Genomic DNA, 25,035 nt, shown 5'->3' on the forward strand with positions numbered 1-25,035 from the left:
CCTGAAACCATGGTTATTACAAAGCCTACTTTACTTACTTAGCAACGTAGGAACCAGGACATCGATGCTACTAAGTGGTAAGTAGGTAAAATTCTTCTGTGAAGGTATGGGTTATACCGGGGGATAACTTGAAAACATAGTTTGACCTGAATAGCACCCACCTAAGCCTGCATAGGAGTCATGGAGTGAGAATCCCTGTTCACCATTTAGAATGTCGGCCCTTTTTGGTATAGGGGGAATTCTAAGAATAGTGGCGAGTTTTTCACTTCAACGTATAACGTTAACTTTGACTCTAGTCATGCGGTCTCTCCTTTAGCCGAGGAAAAACTCTGACTGTCTGTTCACAAGCATTTTTCAGTTGCTCTCTGGTTCTTTTTGGAATCTCTCCATGGTCACTGATTAGCTTCATCCACCCTTAGGGTTAATTCGCCAGGAACACACAGCCCAGTGGCACAGTTGCCACGCACTTTGGGAAACTGAATAATCTTCTGATTCTCTGCAATGTACTCTGGTGGGCCTATAGTAGATTTTGAATAAAATAACAGTCTTCAACAGTTAGGTTCAGCTGCCGAACTGTGTGCCATAACACGCACAAGAAATCCCCAAACTAAGCAATTAACGTGGCCAGGGTTCTCCGGGTTCATTCGCTAAAATCGGGATTTGCGATTGGACGGAGAATAGCGCATCGGCCAAGGTCTGTACCTGCCGCTCATTCAGGTTACAAAAAGACCCCCACCCCCACTAAGTGAAACTGACTTTGCCTGTCAGTCAGAGGACTCTAAAGGGGTCTTCTCAAAGCTTCAGCTTCTGAGAGAGGGAAAGAGAAAGAGGGAACTCTGCAGACTGGAGTGCTCCTGTGGTTTGGAAGCCTTACAGGTTTACAGGGGGCATGGAGATCCAAGTGACCAGGCCACTTAAAAGTTTTCAACGTATACAGACAACAATGAAAATTTTGATCAGAGAGCTGCCTGAAATCACCATGCCAAGAGTGAGCCAGCCACAAGAACCCCATCCCAGGGGAGAATCCCAAGTACAACTCCTTGCCCCCAGCCTGATCCTGCCCTACCTCAGGACCCTTGGGGTACCCTCCCTATGCAGCCCGGCAGTGGCAGAGGGGCACGTTGGCACTGTACCTACCTCCTTGACCCCCCCCCCCCACACCTCGGGGTCCAACACAACAGGCCAGGGTGTCAGTGTCAGGGTGCCAGGGAGCAGTGGGGTTTGAAAGGGATGGCCAGGAAGGGGGTTGGGTCACCCCCATGCCTGCGTAGTGTGTGTGGAGGGGGGGGGGGATTGATTATGGTGGTGGGAAGGATGCCCTTGTTTGCTTGAGTATTGAGGGTGCTCCCCCCGTCAGCGGGGGCATCATAATTTTCATTGTGGGGGACCGGAGAACCCTGTTCATGATCTTTGCAGTGCATCAAATTCAAGTCTTGTAGACAAACTAAGGACCACTATATGATATTTGTGGACCTGTCTGTTAAAGTTGGGATCGGGGAACCCTCGTTGAAGACAGGCTGGCCGGCATGCTTTCCGACGTGCATATTATTAAATACTAAAGGCGGGTGAATCCCACTGGGAGACACTGCCAGTGCCAGCGGGGAGCTCTCCGGTTTTCCCGCAGGCAGGAGAAAACAGGAGAATAGAAATCCATAATGGGTATAAAGCAGCTCAGGCCTTATTTTAAATTGGACCCTGCTCAGGAACATCTCATTCCTAAAATTTACAGGGCATCTCCAGAAGACCTGTATAAACTGTTTGTATATCTCAGCGGTATCAGGACAATTTATTTGTTGCTGCTTGAGCGGAAAATTGAAATCTGTATCAGACAAGGATCAGATTAGTCTATACAACTGGCTGTGCATCCTCTACAGCCATGCTCTGGGAACGGCCAGCTTGCTCTCAATCATTAATAAAAATTTGGGGGATGCAGGCACAGATAAATTCTGCGGCTACTTTGCTGTATCTCTGCAATTGACGATGACAGCTCTGTGAACCCAGAATCTCAAGGCTGACCATGCAGGCAGAGATATAGTTAGAGATAGTTCCAACACAAGAATTGCGACTGCATGAGTAAGTTAATTGTTGTTATGCAATTTTTAAAATCTCCTCCGACATCATTTTGTTCTCAATCTTAGATTGATTGGTAGATTTTTGAACTGCGTGATTGATAGTTTTTGATTTGCCAGCTCCCCATTCCAGTTTCTCCATGAGTTATTGCTATTTACGAGAACAATACTTGAGCTAAGAAAATGTAAATGCGACAATCGCTTTTAAGTGGGTTACCAGAGTGTGTCTGACACACACACTCAAGAGACACAAAACTTTTGTATGTCGGTAGATGGAATTATTAAAAAGAAATCTGGTTACTGTCACTTTCCATATTTGTCAGTCAGTTGAAAGGAACCATCATATTTTCAGTCAAGACTACAATTATGTCACACATTAATAGGAGGTGTGACATGTGTCAGGCTGCAGGCACATGGGGCTGGATTCTCCATTTGGGGCACTAAGTCCCCACGCCGGCGTGAAAACGGTGGTGTTTTACGCCAGGAAAACTGGCGCTAAACGGCCACCACTTCCCCGTTTTGCTGGGGGCTAGCAGGGAGGCAGTGTAGAGCTCACAGCTCCAGCTGCCGATACGGCCCTGAGAAGTTCCGGGTCTGTGGCTGTGCATGCACACGGCATGGCCTGCAGCGACCGTGCCATGCTTTATGGCGGACTCAGCCGGCAGACGCAGACCGCAAAAATAGTACCACACTTCGGCCGCTCGAGCGCCCCGGACCGCCGCCCACAATGCCCCCAGCCCCGAATGAAGCCCCCCCCCCCAACTCGCCACGGATCAGCCTTCCTCCAACTGTGGTGCCACCGGACTGAGTCCGCAGCCGCACACGAAGTTCCCGGAGGTGTGAGCACACGTAACCCACGCCGTCGGGAACTCGGCCGGTCGGAGACGGAGCATCGCCGGGCGGGCCACAGGCCACGGCCTGAGGCCGTGGATACGTGGCATGACGTACTCCTAGAGTATGCTGCTTTTCAGGGGGCGGAGAATCTGAAAACAGGTGCCGCCCCCGATATTGGCATCAAAACGGATTCTCCGCCCCGTCGCCGAACGCGATTTCAGTGCCAGGGAGCGGAGAATCCAACCCATGGAGTTTGTGCATATGTACACACTACACTTTGATGGCGGGGATTTAGATCTTCAAATAACTTGAGCAAAAAAGCTTTATATCAGCTTGAATGGAATGTTCATGCACAGGTTGCAGAAAAAACACTTTACTATTGCAAATAAGTTGCATTATAGTTGTTTATCCATTTAATATTTTCATCGCATGCTGACTCTAATGGGAAGTGTGTCAACAATGAGAAATTGCTCTATATGAGACACGACGGGCTGGATTTGGCTGTGAGCGTCATGATCCCGACATCTGGATCAAATGGGGATCCTGAAGATGCACACTTCCCGAGAGGGAGACTGGCAGAGAAATCTTCTAATACGCCAAATCGACCCTTGCTATCAAATTAAGCCATGGTGGCACAGTGGTTAGCACTGCTGCCTTACAGAGCCAGGAACCCAGTTTTGATTCAGGCCTTTGGTGACTGTCTGTGTGTGGAGTCTGCAAACTCCACACAGTCACCCAAGGTCCGAATCGGGATCCTATTTTTGGGGCATTAAATTGCGCCCATATTTTCTCAGGATATCGATTTATAATTTTCCTTGGAAAAATGCATTTCCCCTCCACCCAGCAAAAAAGAACCCTTAGTTGGATAGCTCCACTATTCCAGAAAATCCTTGGTGTAAAAGTGGAATTGATTGTCCTGGATTCTTCACTGCCGATGTTCTCTGGGGCAGGAGATGGACCCAACCATGCGACCAGCTGGACCATTGAGGAGCCAGGCTAATTGGAAAGCTGCAGGTAGGTTTCCAGCAATAGCCTGAGTCACAGCTTCGGAGCGGGACCGGGAGGAAAAGCACTGCAGCACTTCCCTCAGATCAAGTAAAATAAAGTTGACCTTGCCCGACCTCACCAGTTGCCTTTCAGTCACAGGTTACTCAATGGATTCATACAGGCAAAGCAAGTGTTTAAATTTAAGCCGCCCCCATCTCTTTACAAATACGTTTCAATGTAAAATTTGCGTGCAAATTTGCGTCAGCCGACGGGCCCAATCACAAAACGGTTGCCGTAGAGTAGATCCATTCCTCAAAACACTAATCCAAAATGCCACATAACCAAAAGCAGAATATGATTTATTCAGTCACAGCAAAACAATGGCCCTGTATATTTTCAGTCAAACACAAGCTTGAGTTTTCAGCATCATCCATTGGTGGACATTAAGCACTTACTGCAACATGCCATAAAACACACAATCCCAATCGAAGAAATAGAAACCCATTCCTACATCAAGCTCCAGCCCAAACGTACCGAACCCTGACCATTAGGTTTACCAATCTCACGCCAGACTGTTAATCAGTTACAATAAAGTCAGAGCACTCAGGAGAGAGATACTGCACTTCAAAATAAAGTTTGAGACACTTTCAAACCATTCCACTTGTAATGACCCACACGGGACCTACGGGGAGGGAATTATTATCTTCCCCGTGGTCCTCGCGGAGTACGAGCTCTCCCGCTAGGGGTGGGGGAACACTAATTAACCAATGGACAATGGCCAGCAAGGCACTAACCAAAAAGAAAGGGATCCGGGAGGGAGCTACTGGGCAGTGTATATACCATAGTGTAAATAAATCTAGTTTGTTACTTTATTCAGTGTGGACTCTCCATGTCCTCGTTAAGCCACTTACACCTATAAGAGTAAGCAAAGGTGCAAAAAAAAGTCAGTTTCTTCAATGCAAATGTAGATTTCTATTTATAGCTAGATATGGATCATCTGGAGGGACAGTTCGTTCAGTTGGCTAGAGAGCTAGTGTGGGTGATATTAATGTCAACAGCACAGGCTTGATCCCATTCCAAATAAGGTAGACTGCGAGTCCTCCTCCTCACCCTACACCAGAGTAAAAATACATGGCACTTTGCCATGGTTTGGTGAATAATTGCAAGCATATTCTCATTATTATTATTGTTATTATTGTTATTTATTATCAAATATTATTCTCATTAGGTTACAATACATTAAGCATTCATAGAACATAGAACATTACAGCGCAGTACAGGCCCTTCGGCCCTCGATGTTGCGCCGGCCTGTGAAACCACTCTAAAGCCCATCTACAATATTCCCTTATTGTCCATATGTCTATCCAATGACCATTTGAATGTCCTTAGTGTTGGCGAGTCCACTACTGTTGCAGGCAGGGCATTCCACGCTCTTACTACTCTCTGAGTAAAGAACCTACCTCTGACATCTGTCTTATATCTATCTCCCCTCAATTTAAAGGTATGTCCCCTCGTGCTAGACATCACCATCCGAGGAAAAAGGCTCTCACTGTCCACCCTATCCAATCCTCTGATCATCTTGTATCCAACATCCAATGTTCCAACATTCTATTTTTCTTTAACCAATCTCTGGTAGATTAATAGTCTGAAAGTCTGATCTCTAGATATTGTACAGGATTAGGGACAGAAATTCAGAAAGGATTTTAAATTGAAGTAAATATGTCTTGTCAAATCAATCGGCTGTTGCTTTCACTTTCCACCTGAGGAATAGTTAACAGGCATTTCAGCTTCCCGAAAAGTTGTAACGCTAGGATTGCTGCATATTTGTCACTTTACCTTGTGCGGCTTTGTGCTTCTTTTTTTCTGTTTCTTCGGGCGTAACAATCTCTCCCGCTCCTAAGGGAGCACGAAATAGTGAGATATAAAATCCAACTTTTAGATGATCAACTCAATCAACTGGAAATATACAGCAAACATCAAGGATCAATAGTAATCCGTCAGTTTGATCAATTTCAGTCCATTCCAAACACGAGGCATAAATAAAAACAGATGCTGGTTTGGAAGGCACTTTTATTGCTCAATAACACCTTCGGACAGGCTGAAAATGTAATTTTGCTCTTAAATGCGGAGTTATCATCAAGCACTGATGTCCTATTCTGTTATTAGCTGGAGATTCAATCAACACAGGGGCCAGAAATATCTCATTTTATGTTTCTGATTAAAGGTTATCGACCTGTTTCTGCCTCCACAGATGTTACCTGACCCGCTGAATACTTGCAGCATTTTCTCATTTTATTTCATTTTCTAATTTGCTGAGCAGCTTGTTAAATTATCCAATCAGTGGTGCATGCCAAATCCCTTCCCCAGAAGGCTTCAATGGTGTGTTGATAGTCAACAAAGATCCAAAGATGTACAGGTTAGGTGGATTGGCCATGCTAAATTGTCCTTCGTGTCCAAAAAGGTTAGGTGGGGTTACTGAGTTACGGCGATAGGGGGAAGGTGAGGACTTGAGTCGGGTGCTTTTTCCAAGGGCTGGTGCAGACTCGATGGGCCGAATGGCCTCCTTCTGCACTGTAATTCTATGATTCTATGCCAAAACACCCCGGCACCTCCATATGAACTAGGTGGCTGCATTAGCAGATTTTTTCTTTTAGAAATTTAGAGTACCCAATTATTTTTTTCCAATTAAGGGGCAATTTAGCATGGCCAATCCACCTAGCCTGCACATCTTTGGCTTGTGGAGGTGAAATCATGCAGACATGTGGAGAATGTGCAAACGCCACATGGACAGTGACCTGGGGCCGGGATAAAACAAGGGTCCTCAGTGCCGTAGGCAGCATTGCTAACCACTGCACCACCGTGCCGCCCTGTATCAGCAGATTTTAAAGAGAATTTAAAATCACTCGCAATTCATTTACTAATGACTAAATTGAAGGTTGATCTTAATCTTTCCTGCAATACATGAATGTACTGAAGTAAGTTCCATATATTTCAGCTTGGAGCAAAATATAAAATAAGTTTTTTACTCATCAAAACCAGATTCATTGGCTAAAAATATTTTACGCTCCCTGCCAGGCGGGTTTGCGGGTGTAGTGGGGAGCGTGAAATTGAACGGGATTCCCTCCTGGTTTCCCCTCACCCGAGCACACTGATTTTATCCGGGGATGGGCAAGGCCTCATATGGGAAGCTCGCGCTTATCCCAATTGAAATCCTCGAGTAGCCAATTATTGGCTACATAAGGGCCATTCCCTGCCCACTCTCAATTTTCAGGCTGGAAGGTGAAATGAGCGTCTGTGGGCGTAGCCTAAAAAAAAGCATAGTTTTTCCTGGGTGGAAAGGTTGGGGAGGGGGAGGGGTCACCTCGATTGAAAGATCCCTTTTTAAGTGGGGCGTCCACCCATCCTCAAGGTCCGGTGGCCTCCAGACCTCCCTTCCCTTCTAGCCTCTCCCGAGATCCGGACTGCCCGAGTCAAGCACCCCTTCAGATGCCTACCCTACCCTCCCCGCCTTGGGACCCTTGAACATACCTGGAGCTCAGGTGCCCTAACTTACGCTCTGGCAGCCTCCTGAACTTCCACTTCTGTCCACTGCAGCGCTGTTGATGCAGGGACTGGAGAGGTATCGGCCAAACTGATTGGCTGACAGGTCTCCAAGGGGGGAGCATCCTCCTGAGCAAGGGGCAGACCGAGCCACCTGCAGCCACTCAATGTTCATTTGAGTGTGAGATGGATGCAGGCCCGGAGTCGACAGGGGCCATTTAGAATGGCGGGATGCAAGGCCCTGCCATCCCAAAAAATTCAGGTCATGGTGTGTAAAAAACAGTTTATATTTTGCAATATTTGAATTTGCCTTTTGAATTTGGTATTGATGTCTACGTCCAAAACCACTTACAATGTACTGTATTCTTAAGTTGATAAAACACACTCACAACTTTGATTTGACACCCAGGTTTGCCATCAATCTTTTTTTTTTTTTTAATCTTTTTATTGGCTTTTCTCATATTTGTAAACAGTTGTTACTTATTTACATTATATTTTTCTTGCCCACGCTAATTTGCTTTATTTTACAGAGAGGTTTGTTTTGTCCTTCATTTGACTAACTGTACGTACATTTTGCTGCCCTCTGGATCGGTCTATGATATCCCCCCCCCCCCCCCCCCCCCCCCCCTCCTCCTCCCCTTCCTCTTCTCTTGTGGTTTCCCCATTTTTCTCTGGGCTTTCTGGGGCCCCCAGGGTACCCGACTGACTCTTTGCGGAGGAAGTGCTTTCTTTGAAGGTGTCTCAATTCCTGTCCTCCTGTTGTTTCCACTTCCTCGTCAGTTCGTCCAGTGTCGCCAGTCTGCGCCCTGCGTAGAAGTCCCCGACCATCAGTGTGCCCCCGTCCCGCCTCCATCTTTTGAAGGTGGTATCTAGCATGGCTGGGGGGAATCTGTGATTGCCGCAGATGGGGGCCATGGGGGACGTTTTGGTTATCCCAAAGTGCTGTCTCAACTGGATCCAAGTTCTCAGCGTGGCCGCTACCACTGGGCTTGTTGTGTATCTTGTTGAGGAGGATGTGAGTGCTGCTGTGGCCAGGGCCCGGAAGGTTGTTCCTTTACAGGATGCCTCCTATATTTGTACCCAATCTGTGTCGGGTTTTTGTACCCATCCCCTCACTTTTTCTGCCGTTGCTTCCCAGTCGCCTTATTGTAGTTTCTGTAGAGCCAGGCCCCCTCTGACTTTCCTTCTTTGCAGTGTCGGCTTGGGAATTCTCGGGTTCTTGCCCCCCCCCCACACAAACACCATGATTAGCCTGTCTATGTTTTAGAAAAAGGCCTTGGAGATGAAGATCAGGATGGATCTAAACAGGAAGAGGAACCTTGGCAGTACATTCATCTTGATCATCTGCACTCTTCCCGCCAGGGAGAGTGGGAGTGAGCCCCACCGTTGAAGGTCTTTTCTTACTTCCTCCACCAGGCTGGTCAGGTTCCACTTGTGGATCTGTGTCCAGTCTCTGGCTATTTGGATCCCCAGGTAACAGAATCTGTTTTGGGCCGTTTTGAACGGGAGCCCTTCAGCTATGTCCCTCCCCCTTTTGGGTTCACTGGGAATGCCTCGCTTTTGCCCAGGTTTGGTTTGTAGCCCGAGAAGGTTCCAAACTCTTTCAGTATTTGCAGTATTGCCTTCAGTCCGTCCTGTGGCTTCGAGACATAGAGGAGCAGGTCATCTGCATAGAGTGAGACTCTGTGCTCTCTGTCTCCTCTCCGGATTCCCTTCCAGCTTTTCGTATCCCGCAGGGCTATCGCCAGGGGTTCGATGGCTAGCGCGAACAAGAGTGGGGACAGGGGGCAGCCCTGTCTTGTTCCTCTGCAGCTGGAAGTATTTAGAGCTGGTGGTGTTAGTTCGGACGCTCGCTTTGGGAGCGTTGTACAGGAGCCTCACCCAGGCGGTGAATCCCACTCCTACCCAAACCGCTCCAGTACCTCGAGGAGGTAGCTCCATTCGACTCTGTCAAAGGCCTTTTCTGCGCCCAGGGAGACGATCACCTCTGGTGTTCTGCCATCAATCTTTTTAATGGAAGTGGAATGAGAATTTCTATTGAAAAATTTAGTGATCTTTTGATTAACAATACTAGTGCGGCTAGCAATTGCTTCGCTGATGACAACTATCAGCAACTAAAATTCATAAGCGTACGGACAATGGCAATAACAAAATGTCTCACCATTGATAAATCGTCAATAATGTGTTGTTGCTCAACGACCTGGAGTCTCAGGAACTCCATTTCTTGCCCATCTTGCGTTTGGTTCAGATCGTTCAGTGAAGTATGGCGTCTTAGCTGCCCTTGTGAAGCTAACTTTTCCTTCTGTCAAGCACACAAAACATGTCCTTAAATACATCAGTACTTTAAACTATCCGAATAACTAAACTGTCTCATTATTCTCACATTCGTAAACATAGGCAAATCGGTAATGGTAAAATAAAGCATACCCTACAACATTCCAAATGTTAGCCTTCACAAGGAGAGAGATCAGCACTTGCATTGGTGCATTTCACTTGCCCCTGGTTACATCACTTAGTGCTTGAATACTGGTAGGTCGAATGTTTGGCAATTAAGTGAAATTTAGTAGAATGGACTTCTGCAATGAATTTACATGTTGTTCTCAGATTCAGAGTGCGCAAGATCCACCAGATTTCAAGTGTGATTGTTTTTCTTCTTGTTTGACATGTATATTTATCCAGGTAATGATCATCTATAAACTGATGAACGGGAATCATTATTCCATAGCCCCTGCATTCACTCAGAGAAACACCAGAGTTTCCCTGACTCAGTACTTACACAGCTTGTTCCACTACATCAGAGGTCTTATACAAAGCCCTCCCCTTCTAAACCACTCAAATCGAAGGATTTGTGAAATTAACAGTGCAAAGATTGAGCGGCAAGTATAAGTTAGAGCGAATGGATTCAATTTTAACTCAGGAACAGAAAAAGAAGGAGAATAAAAGTTGTACTGAACTGAGAGAGTTGGAAAAGGTTTCTTTCCCAGGTTACGTTTTATATTTTTAAAATTGATAACAACGAGGGAATGAGACTCCACATTTGTAACAGGTAATTTTCAACCGGAGAAGTCGACTGACAGCAAGTAACGCACACCACATCGTTAAAAGGGTCCTCGGACTGAAGTGGACAAGACATATTTTTGTGTGGCGAGTTCAGTTAATATCTACTGTGAAAAATACTGTACCTTCACGGTGTTTAATGCACATAGGTAATGAGAGAGACAGCAAGCTGGCATTTGCACAAAGCTGGCAGTGGAAAAGTGCAACTTAGGCTGCAACGTTTGGATTTCTGCATGGAACCACTCATTTAACCCTTGCCTGAGGTTGTAGGAGCATCTCGGCAATGAGTCACATCAAGTGACAATTGTCTCCCTGTTACCTTGGCAGACAATTATGGGCCAAATTCAACTATACTCGCTGGACGGGTTAAATTGCACCCGAGGGACAGCACGGTGGCGCGGTGGGTTAGCCCTGCTGCCTCACGGCGCCGAGGTCACAGGTTCGATCCCGGCCCTGGGTCACTGTCCGTGTGGAGTTTGCACATTCTCCCCGTGTCTGCGTGGGTTTCGCCCCCCACAACCCAAAAATATGTGCAGGCTAGGCGGATTGGCCACGCTAAATTGCCCCTTAATCGGAAAAAAAGAATTGGGTACTCCAAATTTATAAATAAATAAATAAAAATTGCGCCCGAGAATTATAAGCTACGTAAAATTTCAACTGTATTTTGTACCATTTCTGCATGTTCCCTGGTCAGCTTTTTCAACTTATCTTCCATCCTCTGTATGGACTGCATGACGTCGTCATTCTTCTTAGTCAAACGCTTGTTCTTTTCGACGAGTGGTTTCAATTGACTCTCCGTCTCGCGGACACGTTTCAGCTGGGGAAACAGTTGATAGTCACCCACGGTTAAGTGTGAGCAAAATCCTTTCGACAGTGCAACAAATTCATTGGCATTATCGCAACTTACTCTTCATGTGCGATCATTAGCTCCGCTCAAATTAGCTGCATGGCGGATAAATTCTTTCGGGGATTTATCTCAAATATCTCACTTTCTGCCCGGAAGTGGAAGATTTTATTTTTACGTATCCCCTGGTCGAAGAGAATAGTTTGATACATTTGGCTAGAGCTTATTCATTTGCTCATGTCGGCGGGTACAAGTTATCGTATTTACCAATTCATTCCTCTCATCTGCTAGCAGGGTGTTCCGGTCTTCCAGCTTTCGAATCACAGCATTTAGTTCGGCAATCTTCAACTGGAACCTCCGCACATCCCTTTCATCCAGCTGCAGTTCCTAACGGAGAATTTAAAGTAAATTATGTGTTTTTTTTGTTGAGAACAGAAACATCAACATCTGCCATGTGTAAATACCAAGGAAGATATTCAAACATTTTGTACAGAAGAAATGGCCCTATTGTCAAGTCCCTTGACACACACAAGCCAATGGCAAGCCGCTCTAATTTTGCATGAATTACATTCGATGGGAATTCATCACACAAATAAAACCACTGAGGCTTTAATATAAATTGTACCTCTTGTATAAGTTGCTTTGCTGCATTTGGTTATAACCACTCAACTGAAACAGGCTTCTCGTACCATCTCCGTACACTCTCCCAACAGGTTTCTACCCCCATCTAAATATGATCATGGGGACAGCAAAATGACTGTAGTTTAAGGATTTTGATAAGTCAGGGGGCATGTAGTGGTTCAGAATGCTGAGGCCCTTCAGCTTAGACACCAGGATTTCCAACTGATGAGATGAAAGCTTTGTCTACCAGAAGACTCTGAGGAGTGTGGGAGGGGAAGACGCTAGTCCTCGTTGTGCCAATATTCCCGGTGAACTAAGGGAATAAGATGGACCAATCTTGTGGTGAAACATCCACATCCCCAGGCAACTACCAGACATGAGCTGCAGAATTGTCCGACGTGTTCACGACGGCGCGAACACTTCGTCTCCATTGTGGAGAATGTGTTTGGTTTCTATTGTGAAAATAAGCTTATATAGGGCCAGCACGGTGGCACAGTGGGGGCAGCATGGTAGCACAGTGGTTAGCACAGTTGCTTCACAGCTCCAGGGTCCCAGGTTCGATTCCCGGCTTGGGTCACTGTCTGTGCGAAGTCTGCACTTTCTCCCCGTGGGTGCGTGGATTTCCTCCGGGTGCTCCGGTTTCCTCCCACAGTGCCAGGATGTACAGGTGGATTGGCCATGATAAATTGCACTTTGTGTCCAAAAAGGTTAGGCGGGTTACGGGGATAGGGTGGAGGCGTGGGATTATGTGGCGTGCTCATTCCAAGTGCCGATGCAGACTTGACGAGCTGAATGGCCTCCTTCTGCACTGTAAATTCTATGATTCTATGTATTGGTACCAATATGGAACGGCGTTGTTTCCTTGTTGTTTTATGGTTAGTATGATATGCGGAATGTTACGTAGTTGATTTTTGAATCTTTTTAACTTTTGACCACTTAATAAACAATATATTCCCAAGTGCACTCTCTTGGGTACACGTGCCATGTCTCAGACAATGATTAGTGCATCGCATTTCAATCAAACTTTGAAGCCTGGAGAGTTTGCCTGAACTTTAGAAGCATCAGCCAATAAGAGGCAGCAGGCAATAATCAAGCAATCAAGATCTGGACTTCAGCACAGAAACCCACACAGACACGGGGAGAACGTGCAAATTCCACACAGTCACCCAAGACTGGAATTGAACTTGGGTCCCTGGCGCTGTTAGACCATGTGCAGGGGGCTACTGCACACCCTGAAGACCTGGCCACCCATCATGCTAAGGAGGAACCCAGAGGGGGAAGACAGTGACAGCCCAAGGTGTACAGGTGTCTTTGGTCTTTTGATGAGTTGACAGACACCAAATGCTGCAGAAAATTCCACCTTAACAAAGAAACAGTGTGGCACCTTCGCCAAGTCCTCGTGGACTTGGCACCCCATGGAATAGGAAGACACCCACTCATGGTGAACGGGAAAGTCAGAGCAGCCCTGGGGCTGGATTTTCCACCCGCCGGTGGGATGCTCCATTTCGCTGGCTGTTCAATAGGGTTTCCCATTGTGGGGCAGCCCCACGACGTTGGGACACCCCCGGGCTGTGGGCAAAACAGAGCATCCCGCCAGCAGAGAATCCAGCCCTAGAACATTTATGCAACTGGATCATTCTAGGGCTCGAGTGGGGCTTATGTGGCTACAGCCTACAAGGGCATCTGTGACGTCACGGATGCCCTGTATGCTCGGGCAGCCGACCACATCAACCTTGAGCTGGAACAGGTCAGCCAAGATGCCTGGGCTGCAGGATTCTCCACCATCACCGGGGTACCCCAGATCCAGGGGGAAATAGATGGCACACATGTCGCCTTGCGTGCACCGGGGGCATCAGGGATTACCCTCCATTAACAGGAAGGGGTTCCACTCCCTGAATGTTCCATTTGTGTGCGACCACCGCCTCCGGATCATCCCAGGGAGTGTGCGTGACAGCTACATCCTGGGGTGCACGTAGATCCCCGGTGTCTTCGAAGACCATGGTAGGATGACGTGTTGGCTCTTGGGGGATAAGAGGTACCGGCTGAGATCCTGGCCAGTGTGAAGGCCGGACACCGAGGGGGAGACCCGATATAACAAGGCCCATGTTGCCACCCATGCTATCATTAGCGGTGGATTGGGCTGCTCAAAATGTGATTCCAATGCCTAGACCACTCTGGTGATGCACTGCAGTACACCCCCAAGAGGGTCTCCCACTTTGTGGTGGTCTTCCGTGCCCTCCACAACCTGGCACAGCAGCAGGGCGACATGCTGGAGATGGAGGAGGAGAGACATGTCGGACTTTAGGAAAACACTACTGTTTGCAAACTAACCATTCACACCTGAAGTCGTAATCAGCGTGATGTAATGTATATTTTCCACATTTGTGTTTGGGTCATACTTGATTGGAAAGAGTAAAGTTTAAAAACAAAATTGTGGGGCTATAAATTGGGTTTCCAATTAAGCAATGGAAAACCACAACAATTCAGGCTTAATTGTTCCATCGGAAGGTGCTTTACAAAAGGGTTGGGATAACCCAGCAGGAAGAGGGAGAAGTTCAGTAAGGTGACAGAAGGCGAGACTCGAGGAGGCTTCTTTCTGAGGGTGGGTATAGTAGCATGGCGGAGAGATTGCCAGGATTGGGACGGGTAGCGGCCGCAAGCTCTGCCAAAGTTGCTGTGGTGGGAGCTCAGTGTCTCAGAGTCTGCAAGGCAGGGTGCGCACTCTGGAACAGAGTTGGAAAAGAGAGCAAAGGTAGGAGCAATTAAGGCAATGGAGGGATTTCAAAGAAAATAGTTACAGCCAACTCATTGGGCGAGGGGGAACCAATGAAAGTTCAGCGAACGGTGAATGTGCAAGACATAGAAACCTCTATGCCCACACCAAATTTCCTTTTCAAGTTGGATTATTTTATATTACAGTAGCGAAATTAAAATGTCACACATTCTTTCACCTTTCTCATTTCGCTGAACAAAATTAAAATCTGCTTTATTTCTTATTTTTCTTTATCTTTTAAAACTAGCATTTTATTTTCAAGACCTGACAGGCATTATTTATTTTCAATGGCTCGTGTGGTTTTCTCCCTGACTGCGTTTCCACTGACAGGGCGGCAGACAACCTTCTTGTTCAACAGTCATAAAGGTCCGTGAAGGCACAGGAGACCCCAGGGACAAAAAGTCACTCCGTGTAGAGAGCTTGGCCCAGGTTAGACGCATTCACAACTGAAATCAGTAAGGGGAAACGGTGATGGGACACGCACAGATTTTTGTAATCATCATAGAATCATACAATTTGCAGTGCAGAAGGAGGCCATTCGGCCCATCGAGTCCCCACTGGCCCTTACAAAGAACACCCTACCCCATAACCCAGTAACCCCCACTTAACATTTTGTGGATACTAAGGGCAATTTAGCATGGCCAATCCACCTAACCCGCACATCTTTGGACTGTAGGAGGAAACCGGAGCACTCGGAGGAAACCCACGCAGACACGGGGAGAACGTGCATACTCCACACAGACAGTGACCCAGCCGGTAATCGAACCTGGGACCCTGGAGACCCTGTGAAACAACTGTGCTAACCACTATGCTACCGTGCTGCCCCACTATGCTACTGTGCTACCGTAATGCATCACAGAACATCCATTCTACTAAAATCATTATACGCAGGACCCTGCAGGACAGTTGTGCAAATATGAAGGCATTGCAAATATCGGTGCTCACACTATTGGTGCAAGTGCAGACAGTTGCATTTATTCCAGTGGTAAATGATCCATGTTAGGGTGAACACACATCTTGTCCATAACTCTACATTGAATGACCAATGTAGGACTAAATACATATCATTCAGGGACTATCTAGTTGCTAAAGGACTAATGTAAAGGTAAGTACACATCGTTCTTTGTACTTACCCTGACACTAAACTTCCCCTTTAAGTAATACTGCTCCTTTAATGGTTTAATCTGTAAATAATACAACACATTTGAAAAGTTTGCAAAACCTTGTTACCTGTTTTTAAAAATTCCTACAAATATATCAGGCTGGATTCTCCGCTGTCGGGATTCTCCATTGCACCGGCGTGGGACTGCTCACAATGGGAAACCCCATTGGCCGGCTGGCGAGACGGAGAAACCCGGGGAGGCGCGGCAGCAGAAATCTACCCATCATCCTTTGAGAATTTTATTGGCACCACATGTGACACTTTGATAAATGCAAATATATAAAAAAACACACAAATAAATAATGAGAAGCTAACATCCATCACTGTTCATTGCTACTATATCTTTAAAACTATGTTTAAGAAGGAAATGGAGCTAACTAGTCCCTGTAGCAGTCGTCCGTCCCGTCCCCCCATCTGCCCCCCCCGCCCATTTTGACTCCTCAAAATTTAAATGCAAGATCCTCAATAAATGGCAGGCCATCCAGGATGCTGCATTGTTTGTCAAAATGCTGGTTTTAATGAGTTCAAGTTTCTTGGCTCACTCACTACCTCATGTTTAGCAATGTCGACCTTTCGTTAACTGATCATTGGCGAATGTTTGTCAGTGGTGTGACAGCCAGATCTACTAAGAGAATTGCAGAATGGATACAATGACAGTACAGAAGGATACCATTCATTGGGGCCGTACTGCGTCTCCGTAAGAGCAACTCTCGACCCAGTGGCCCACTATCCCCCCATAGCCCTACGAACCTTCTCCCTTCAGATAATTATCCAAGACTCTTTTGGAAGCCATGATTGAATCGGTCTCCAGTTACTAGGCCGCGTATTCCAGATTGTAGCCACTCGCCGCACAAAAAGGTTTTCCACCTGTCACCTTTTGAGGCTTTTGCCAATTACCTTAATTTAATGTTCTCAATTTCTCAACCCTTCCACCAATGGGAACATTTTCTCTCTGTCTACTTTGTCCAGGCCTGACATGATTTTGAGCACCTCTATCAAATCTCCTGTCGGCCTTCTCTCCTCTCATGAGAAGCTCCCCAGTTTCTCCAACCTATCCCCATAACTGGAAATTCCTAATCGGCAATTCTTGTAAAATCCTTTCTGCACCCTCCCTAATGCCTTCACAATCTGCCTCTTTGGCTCCCAGGATTTGATACAATAGTCTAGTTGAGGCCGAGCCAATGTTTCATAAAAGTTCACCATCACTTTCTTGCTTCAGTATTCCATGTCGGTATTGATGAAGCCCAGGATTCCATCTACCTTAATAACTGCTATCTCAAACTGCTCTGCCATCGTCAACAATTTGTGCACATCCACCCTCTGGTTCCTGCACTTCATTTGGAGTGGGCCCTTTATTTTGTGTGGGCTCTCCATGTGCTTCCTATCAAAATGAATCATTGCACACTTCTCTGCATTAAAAATTTAATCTGCCACATGTCCACTCATTCCAATGTCCTGTTGAAGTCTATCATTATCATCCTCACAGTTCATGATCCTTCCAACTTTTTTGCCATCCATAGATTTTAAAATTACGACCTCCACATCCAAATCGAATTCATTAATATCGATGAAGAAAAGCAGTGATCCTCATACTGATCCTTAGGGAACCTCCTGATCTAGCTTCTTCCAGTCCAGAAACCAATTGTCCATCACTACTCTCAGCCAACTTCATATCTGTGCTGCCACTTTCCCTTTTATTTCACGGGCTTTAGCTTTGCTGGCAAGCCGGTTACATGACACTTTATCAAGTGCCTTTTGGAAGCCCTGGTTACCTGGCGGGGTTGAGGGTGGGTTGGAGAGAGGGAACAAAACGTTTGGCTAGAGAGATGCTGAAGCAAGGATTGAAACTAAAATGAATTTGGTCGTTTACTCCGTAAAGTTCGCATCTTGCAATTCCCCTTCACCCAACACACAGGGATTGAGAAAAAGTTTGGAAAGCTCCAAGATTAGTCAGGTGATTAATCGAAATATGCATGGTACACGTTATTAATTCACAAAGAGGCTGAAAGAAGCAAGTTGCCAGGGAGTTACCCAACCTCTAAATGGAACTAAACAGGGGGGGTTATGGGGAGAAGGCAGGAGATGGGGGGGGGGGGGGTGGTCAGGGGTTATGGGGAGAAGGCAGGAGACTGGGGATGAGAAACATATCAGCCATGATTGAATGGTGGAGCAGATTCGATGGACCAAATGGCCTAATTCAGCTCTTCTGGTCTTAACTATACAAAAAGTATTATTCCTGGATTACACAGTGCAGTAACAAGAGGAATTTTCAGCAGTTGAAAGACTGTATTCCACTGAGATATATCTTGCTTCTTACTTGGTTCCCCAACAGTTCTGAGGTATCCCCACCACCACTTGGAAACTCCCGCTTAGGGCTGCTGTGATAGCGCTCAGCTTCTTTCACCTGCACCAGTTGCTCATCGAGGGCTTCCTTCTGAAGGATTAGCTTCTGTGTATGGCCTGTTTGAACACCAAGGTCCTTCTCCAGGGCCAGAATGACTCTGTCTTTGCTCTTTATCTCATCCATCTAGAAAAAAGACAAAATAAAGCACTGTAAAACATCCAAGGCAGCATTACTGACTTTCTAAGGCGCTCAGAAAATTGCAGTCTGACCACACGCTGTAATTTTTTAAATAAACAAACCCTTGGGCTTTTCCATAGATTTTCCGCAGAAATTTTAAGAAATTCTTCCATTTCTCGCTGCTATGTCATTACATTTTAGTTGCTCCTCAATGAAGCATCTACCCACAGCATCTACGCTCCAAGTTATCCTCAGAACAAATGATGCAAGAGAAGCCTGAGGTAACTAGGCGTCTGATTTTCCCACACTGTGAAGCAGCATCATAGGGGCAGCACTGGGGTTGCATCTCACAATGACATTCCTCTGCCTGATTTACAAGACAGATTTCCTGCACCTAGGAGACTGGAGAACATTTGGGTTGGAAAAGTTGGTGCCCTATAAATTCCATGACACCATGCCCAATTTTCCAGGCTCTCAATGGGCATTGAAGCCTCCAATTCGTTGGGCAGATTAAAGCGAGTGCTTTTGAGTTTCCCACCATATTGATTTTTGCCCCCCAAAGCGGCTTCCAGGCCCTGTCGCTGAAACAGTTGCGAGCTCTTGTATTTGTGCCAATAAAGGATCCCTGTGAATATTTGGTCTGCGGAGACATATTCAGGAAAACCCGGTCTACACACAACCTAAAAAAGCAGTCCTTAGAGGGACCGCTGTTGGTTGCTCACAAAAAGTCAATTTTGTTTAAAACGTAACTGCTTCTCCTTGCTTGATATTTAAACCACACAGGCTGCCGCTGACCATCACACACTCTCCCATGTCATCACATCCTCAACACCCCTCTGACTGTGAGCTCATCCTCTTCCCCTCCCAACGTCGATCCTGGTCACTGTACCCTCCCTTCTGTTTGCACGCCTCCCACATTGAAAAGGCTTCACTGAAGGCCGCATTATGATGTTGCGCTGATGGTAATGACTTCTGAGATCCAATGCTAGGTGCGATCTATTCACTCAAGTGCAAGGAGTGTTCCTGGGATAATCTGCTTGTGCATTCTCAGGTGGGAATGACTTCTCACACTGCATTCAATTTTACCAAATCGGCGGGCAATACGGTAGCACAGTGGTTAGCACTGTTGCTTCACATAAAACACCTCAGCTTGAGTTATTAGGGCCTCAATTTGATCCCAATCTTGACACTTGCCCCCTTGGCCCACCATGCGGTCCACCACATTAAAAGATTAAACAAGTAATGAAAAATGCTGAAGGAACTTTGGCCTTTATCGTGAGGTTTGTAATTCTAATGTGAGGGAGAGATGTTTCAGTGTGCAATGCCTTGGTCAGGTGCCATCTGGAGTATTGTCTTTCTGTCCCGATCCTCAGGAAAGATGATGGGCACAATCATGTGCCCTCCCCCATGGCACGTTTGGTGGCTTAGAGGCATTTAATCTGATAGGGACCTCTACGCCTTCCGGCCTCCACCCCGATTACATCAGTGGTGGGATGGCTCGTGAGTAGCCTTCCTGCCCAGCTGCCAATTCAGGCCCTTAAGTAGGCAAAACTCTTGTCATCTAAGTAATGAAGCACCCAATGAAATGGGTTAACATAATATGAAATTTCAAACTAAGGTGGATGTTATTGACGAGTCAGTCTCTTAAGAAAAGATGCCGATAGCTCTTAGTTTCCACGCTCTAGCATGAGCTTCAACAACAACCTGTATTTATCTAGCGCCTTGAACATAATAAAACATTGAATAGCACTTTGTGGAGCATTGTAAAGCAATAATTTTTTTTCTGGAAGTATTTTTATTGAGTTTTTAACGTTTTATATCAGACACTCACGTGGCCAAACAAGAGCAACACATGATCGACAACAAGAGGGAGTTCCAGCAGATAACTGTAACATTAGGCCCCCCTTAACATAATGTTTCCCTTGCAGACTTTACATTGCCAGACTTGGCCAAAACTCGTATTTACAGTGGTTTATGAATATTGTGGTTCAGGCATTAGTTTGCCAGCAAATAGGTCTCTTATCGTTTCCTTCCCTTCTGCCTGTCTCCCGTGTTTCTCCTGGCTGCATTTGTCCTCCCTCGTGCCCTCCCCCCCCTTGCTTTCTCTTCCTTGTTCCGTGACTTGCTCTGTGTCTCCCTCAGACAGCGCCCCCCCCCACCCTCACCCCCCCCCCCTCCCCCCCCCCCATCCACCCCGCCACACTTTATTGGTTGTTAGCCACGAACAGGACTTGAAACAAGTTGGTGAATGGCTTACATGCCCTATGAAAGCCTTCTTCCGGCCCACGGATGGCAAACTTTATTTTCTCCAGCCCGAGAAATTCCGCCAGGTCGGACAGCCAGTCTGCAGCCTTGGGTGGTACTGCCGATCGCCAGTCGAGCAGGAGTCTCCAGCGGGCAATCAGGGGAGAGTTATCAGCACTATCCCTCAATCGACATGACTAAAACATTTTTATTATCTGATCAGTACCACATTGTTGTTTGTGGGAGCTTGTCGTGCACAAATTGTCTCCTGCATTTCCTACATTACAACAGTGTCTATATTTTTATTTAAAAAGGGACTTCTTTGGTTGTAAAGTGTTTTGAGACTTCCAGCGGTTGTGAAAGGTGGTCATATAAACACAAGCCTTTTTTTTTTTAAATAATATTTTATTGAACATTTTTGGTCAACCAACACAGTACATTGTGCATCCTTTACACAACATTGTAACAATACAGATAATAATGACCTTTTTTAAATTTAAACAAAAACAACAAAAAATAAATAAATATTAAATAACAAAAAAAAAAAAAAAAAACTAGCCCTAATTGGCAACTGCCTTGTCTCAGGCCACACCCCCCCCCCCATCCCCCCCCCCCCCCCCCAAGTCCTGGGCCGCTGCTGCTGCCTTCTTTGTTCTCCCCTATCTATCTTTCCGCAAGATATTCGACGAACGGTTGCCACCGCCTAGTAAACCCTTGAGCCGACCCCCTTAGGACGAACTTAATCCGCTCTAACTTTATGAACCCCGCCATATCATTTATCCAGGTCTCCACCCCCGGGGGCTTGGCTTCTTTCCACATTAGCAATATTCTGCGCCGGGCTACTAGGGACGCAAAGGCCAAAACATCGGCCTCTTTCGCCTCCTGCACTCCCGGCTCTTGTGCAACCCCAAATATAGCCAACCCCCAGCTTGGTTCGACCCGGACTCCTACTACTTTTGAAAGCACCTTTGTCACCCCCATCCAAAACCCCTGTAGTGCCGGGCATGACCAAAACATATGGGTATGATTCGCTGGGCTTCTCGAGCACCTCGCACACCTATCCTCCACCCCAAAAAATTTACTGAGCCGTGTTCCAGTCATATGTGCCCTGTGTAATACCTTAAACTGAATCAGGCTTAGCCTGGCGCACGAGGACGACGAGTTTACCCTGTTTAGGGCATCTGCCCACATCCCCTCCTCAATCTCCTCCCCTAGCTCTTCTTCCCATTTCCCTTTTAGTTCGTCCATCATAGTCTCCCCTTCGTCTCTCATTTCCCTATATATATCCGACACCTTACCGTCCCCCACCCATTTCTTTGAGATGACTCTGTCCTGCACCTCTTGTGTCGGGAGCTGCGGGAATTCCCTCACCTGCTGCCTCGCAAAAGCCCTCAATTGCATGTACCTGAATGCATTCCCTTGGGGCAATCCATATTTCTCGGTCAGCGCTCCCAGACTCGCAAACTTCCCATCCACAAATAGATCTTTCAATTGCGTTATACCTGCTCTTTGCCACATTCCATATCCCCCATCCATTCCCCCCGGGGCAAACCTATGGTTGTTTCTTATCGGGGACCCCCCCAGTGCTCCGGTCTTTCCCCTATGTCGTCTCCACTGTCCCCAAATCTTCAGTGTAGCTACCACCACCGGACTCGTGGTATAGTTCCTTGGTGAGAACGGCAATGGGGCTGTCACCATAGCCTGCAGGCTGGTCCCCCTACAGGACGCCCTCTCTAATCTCTTCCACGCCGCTCCTTCCTCCTCTCCCATCCACTTACTCACCATTGAAATATTAGCGGCCCAATAATACTCACTTAGGCTCGGTAGTGCCAGCCCCCCCCTATCCCTACTACGCTGTAAGAATCCCTTCCTCACTCTCGGAGTCTTCCCGGCCCAAACAAAACCCATAATACTCTTTTCTATCCTTTTGAAAAAAGCCTTCGTGATCACCACCGGGAGACACTGAAACACAAAAAGGAATCTCGGGAGGACCACCATCTTAACTGCCTGCACCCTCCCTGCCATTGACAATGCTACCATGTCCCATCTCTTGAAATCTTCCTCCATCTGTTCCACCAACCGCGTCAAATTTAGCCTGTGCAATGTGCCCCAATTCTTAGCTATCTGGATCCCCAGGTAACGAAAGTCTCTTGTTACCTTCCTCAACGGTAGGTCTTCTATTTCTCTACTCTGCTCCCCTGGATGCACCACAAACAGCTCACTCTTTCCCATATTCAATTTATACCCTGAAAAATCCCCAAACTCCCCAAGTATCCGCATTATTTCTGGCATCCCCTCCGCTGGATCCGCCACATATAGTAGCAGATCATCCGCATATAAAGATACCCGGTGTTCTTCTCCTCCCCTAAGTATTCCCCTCCATCCCTTGGAACCTCTCAGCGCTATCGCCAGGGGCTCAATCGCCAGTGCAAACAGTAATGGGGACAGAGGACATCCCTGCCTTGTCCCTCTATGGAGCCGAAAATATGCCGATCCCCGTCCATTCGTGACCACACTCGCCACTGGGGCCCTATACAACAGCTGCACCCATCTAACATACCCCTCTCCGAACCCAAATCTCCTCAACACCTCCCACAGATAATCCCACTCCACTCTATCAAATGCTTTCTCGGCATCCATCGCCACTACTATCTCCGTTTCACCCTCTGGTGGGGCCATCATCATTACCCCTAACAACCTCCGTATGTTCGTGTTCAGCTGTCTCCCCTTCACAAACCCAGTTTGGTCCTCATGAACCACCCCCGGGACACATTCCTCTATTCTCATTGCCATTACCTTGGCCAAGACCTTGGCATCTACATTGAGGAGGGAGATTGGTCTGTAGGACCCGCATTGTAGCGGATCCTTTTCCTTCTTTAAAAGAAGCGATATCGTTGCTTCTGACATAGTCGGGGGCAGTTGTCCCCTTTCCTTTGCCTCGTTGAAGGTCCTCGTCAGTAGCGGGGCGAGCAAGTCCAAATATTTTCTGTAAAATTCAACTGGGAATCCGTCCGGTCCCGGGGCCTTTCCCGTCTGCATGTTCCTAATTCCTTTCACCACTTCTTCTACCGTGATCTGTGCTCCCAATCCCATCCTTTCCTGCTCTTCCACCTTGGCAATTTCCAGCCGATCCAAAAACTCCATCATTCTCTCCCTCCCATCCGGGGGTTGAGCTTCATACAATTTTTTATAAAATGTCTTAAACACTTCATTCACTCTCTCCGCTCCCCGCTCCGTCTCTCCATCTTCGTCTCTCACCCCCCCTATTTCCCTCGCTGCTCCCCTTTTCCTCAATTGGTGTGCCAGCAATCTGCTCGCCTTCTCTCCATATTCATACTGTACACCCTGCGCCTTCCTCCATTGTGCCTCTGCAGTGCCTGTGGTCAGCAAGTCAAATTCCACATGCAGCCTTTGCCTTTCCCTATACAGTCCCTCCTCCGGTGCTTCCACATACTGTCTGTCCACCCTCAAAAGTTCTTGCAACAACCGCTCCCGTTCCTTACTCTCCTGCTTCCCTTTATGTGTCCTTATTGATATCAGCTCCCCCCTAACCACCGCCTTCAACGCCTCCCAGACCACTCCCACCTGAACCTCCCCATTGTCATTGAGTTCCAAGTACTTTTCAATGCATCCCCTCACCCTTAAGCACACCCCCTCATCCGCCATTAGTCCCATATCCATTCTCCAGGGTGGACGCCCTCTTGTTTCCTCCCCTATCTCCAAGTCTACCCAGTGTGGGGCATGATCCGAAATGGCTATAGCCGTATATTCCGTTCCCCTCACCCTCGGGATCAATGCCCTACCCAACACAAAAAAGTCTATGCGTGAATAGACTTTATGGACATAGGAGAAAAACGAGAACTCCTTACTCCTAGGTCTACTGAATCTCCACGGGTCCACCCCTCCCATCTGCTCCATAAAATCCTTAAGCACCTTGGCTGCTGCCGGCCTCCTACCAGTCCTGGACTTCGACCTATCCAGCCTTGGTTCCAACACCGTGTTAAAGTCTCCCCCCATTATCAGCTTTCCGGTCTCTAGGTCTGGGATGCGTCCTAGCATTCGCCTCATAAAATTGGCATCGTCCCAATTCGGGGCATACACGTTTACCAACACCACCATCTCTCCCTGTAATTTGCCACTCACCATCACGTATCTGCCCCCGTTATCCGCCACTATAGTCTTTGCCTCGAACATTACCCGCTTCCCCACTAATATAGCCACCCCCCTGTTTTTCGCATCCAGCCCCGAATGGAACACCTGCCCTACCCATCCTTTGCGCAACCTAACCTGATCTATCAGTTTCAGGTGCGTTTCCTGTAACATGACCACATCTGCTTTAAGTTTCTTAAGGTGTGCGAGTACTCGTGCCCTCTTTATCGGCCC

At 47.1% G+C, this 25,035-nt stretch overlaps 1 protein-coding gene across 9 annotated transcripts in view; it reads right to left on the reverse strand.

The window, feature by feature from the left end:
* Positions 1 to 25,035, reverse strand: part of LOC140408395 (janus kinase and microtubule-interacting protein 1-like) — a 517,156-nt gene that overhangs the window by 163,998 nt on the left and 328,123 nt on the right. For 5 of the 9 annotated variants that reach the window (XM_072495527.1, XM_072495528.1, XM_072495524.1 and 2 more), the window contains 6 exons: positions 18,205 to 18,414; positions 15,859 to 15,909; positions 11,599 to 11,718; positions 11,158 to 11,304; positions 9,592 to 9,732; positions 5,727 to 5,786 (listed from right to left, as the gene is read on the reverse strand). In XM_072495527.1, the coding sequence (XP_072351628.1) occupies positions 5,727 to 5,786; positions 9,592 to 9,732; positions 11,158 to 11,304; positions 11,599 to 11,718; positions 15,859 to 15,909; positions 18,205 to 18,414 (729 nt within the window). The remainder of the gene's footprint in view (positions 1 to 5,726; positions 5,787 to 9,591; positions 9,733 to 11,157; positions 11,305 to 11,598; positions 11,719 to 15,858; positions 15,910 to 18,204; positions 18,415 to 25,035) is intronic. The other 4 variants (XM_072495529.1, XM_072495534.1, XM_072495530.1 and 1 more) reach the window with 3 other exon arrangements.

Source organism: Scyliorhinus torazame, chromosome 3 (assembly GCF_047496885.1).
Source record: "Scyliorhinus torazame isolate Kashiwa2021f chromosome 3, sScyTor2.1, whole genome shotgun sequence".
Taxonomy (NCBI): Eukaryota; Metazoa; Chordata; class Chondrichthyes; order Carcharhiniformes; family Scyliorhinidae; genus Scyliorhinus; species Scyliorhinus torazame.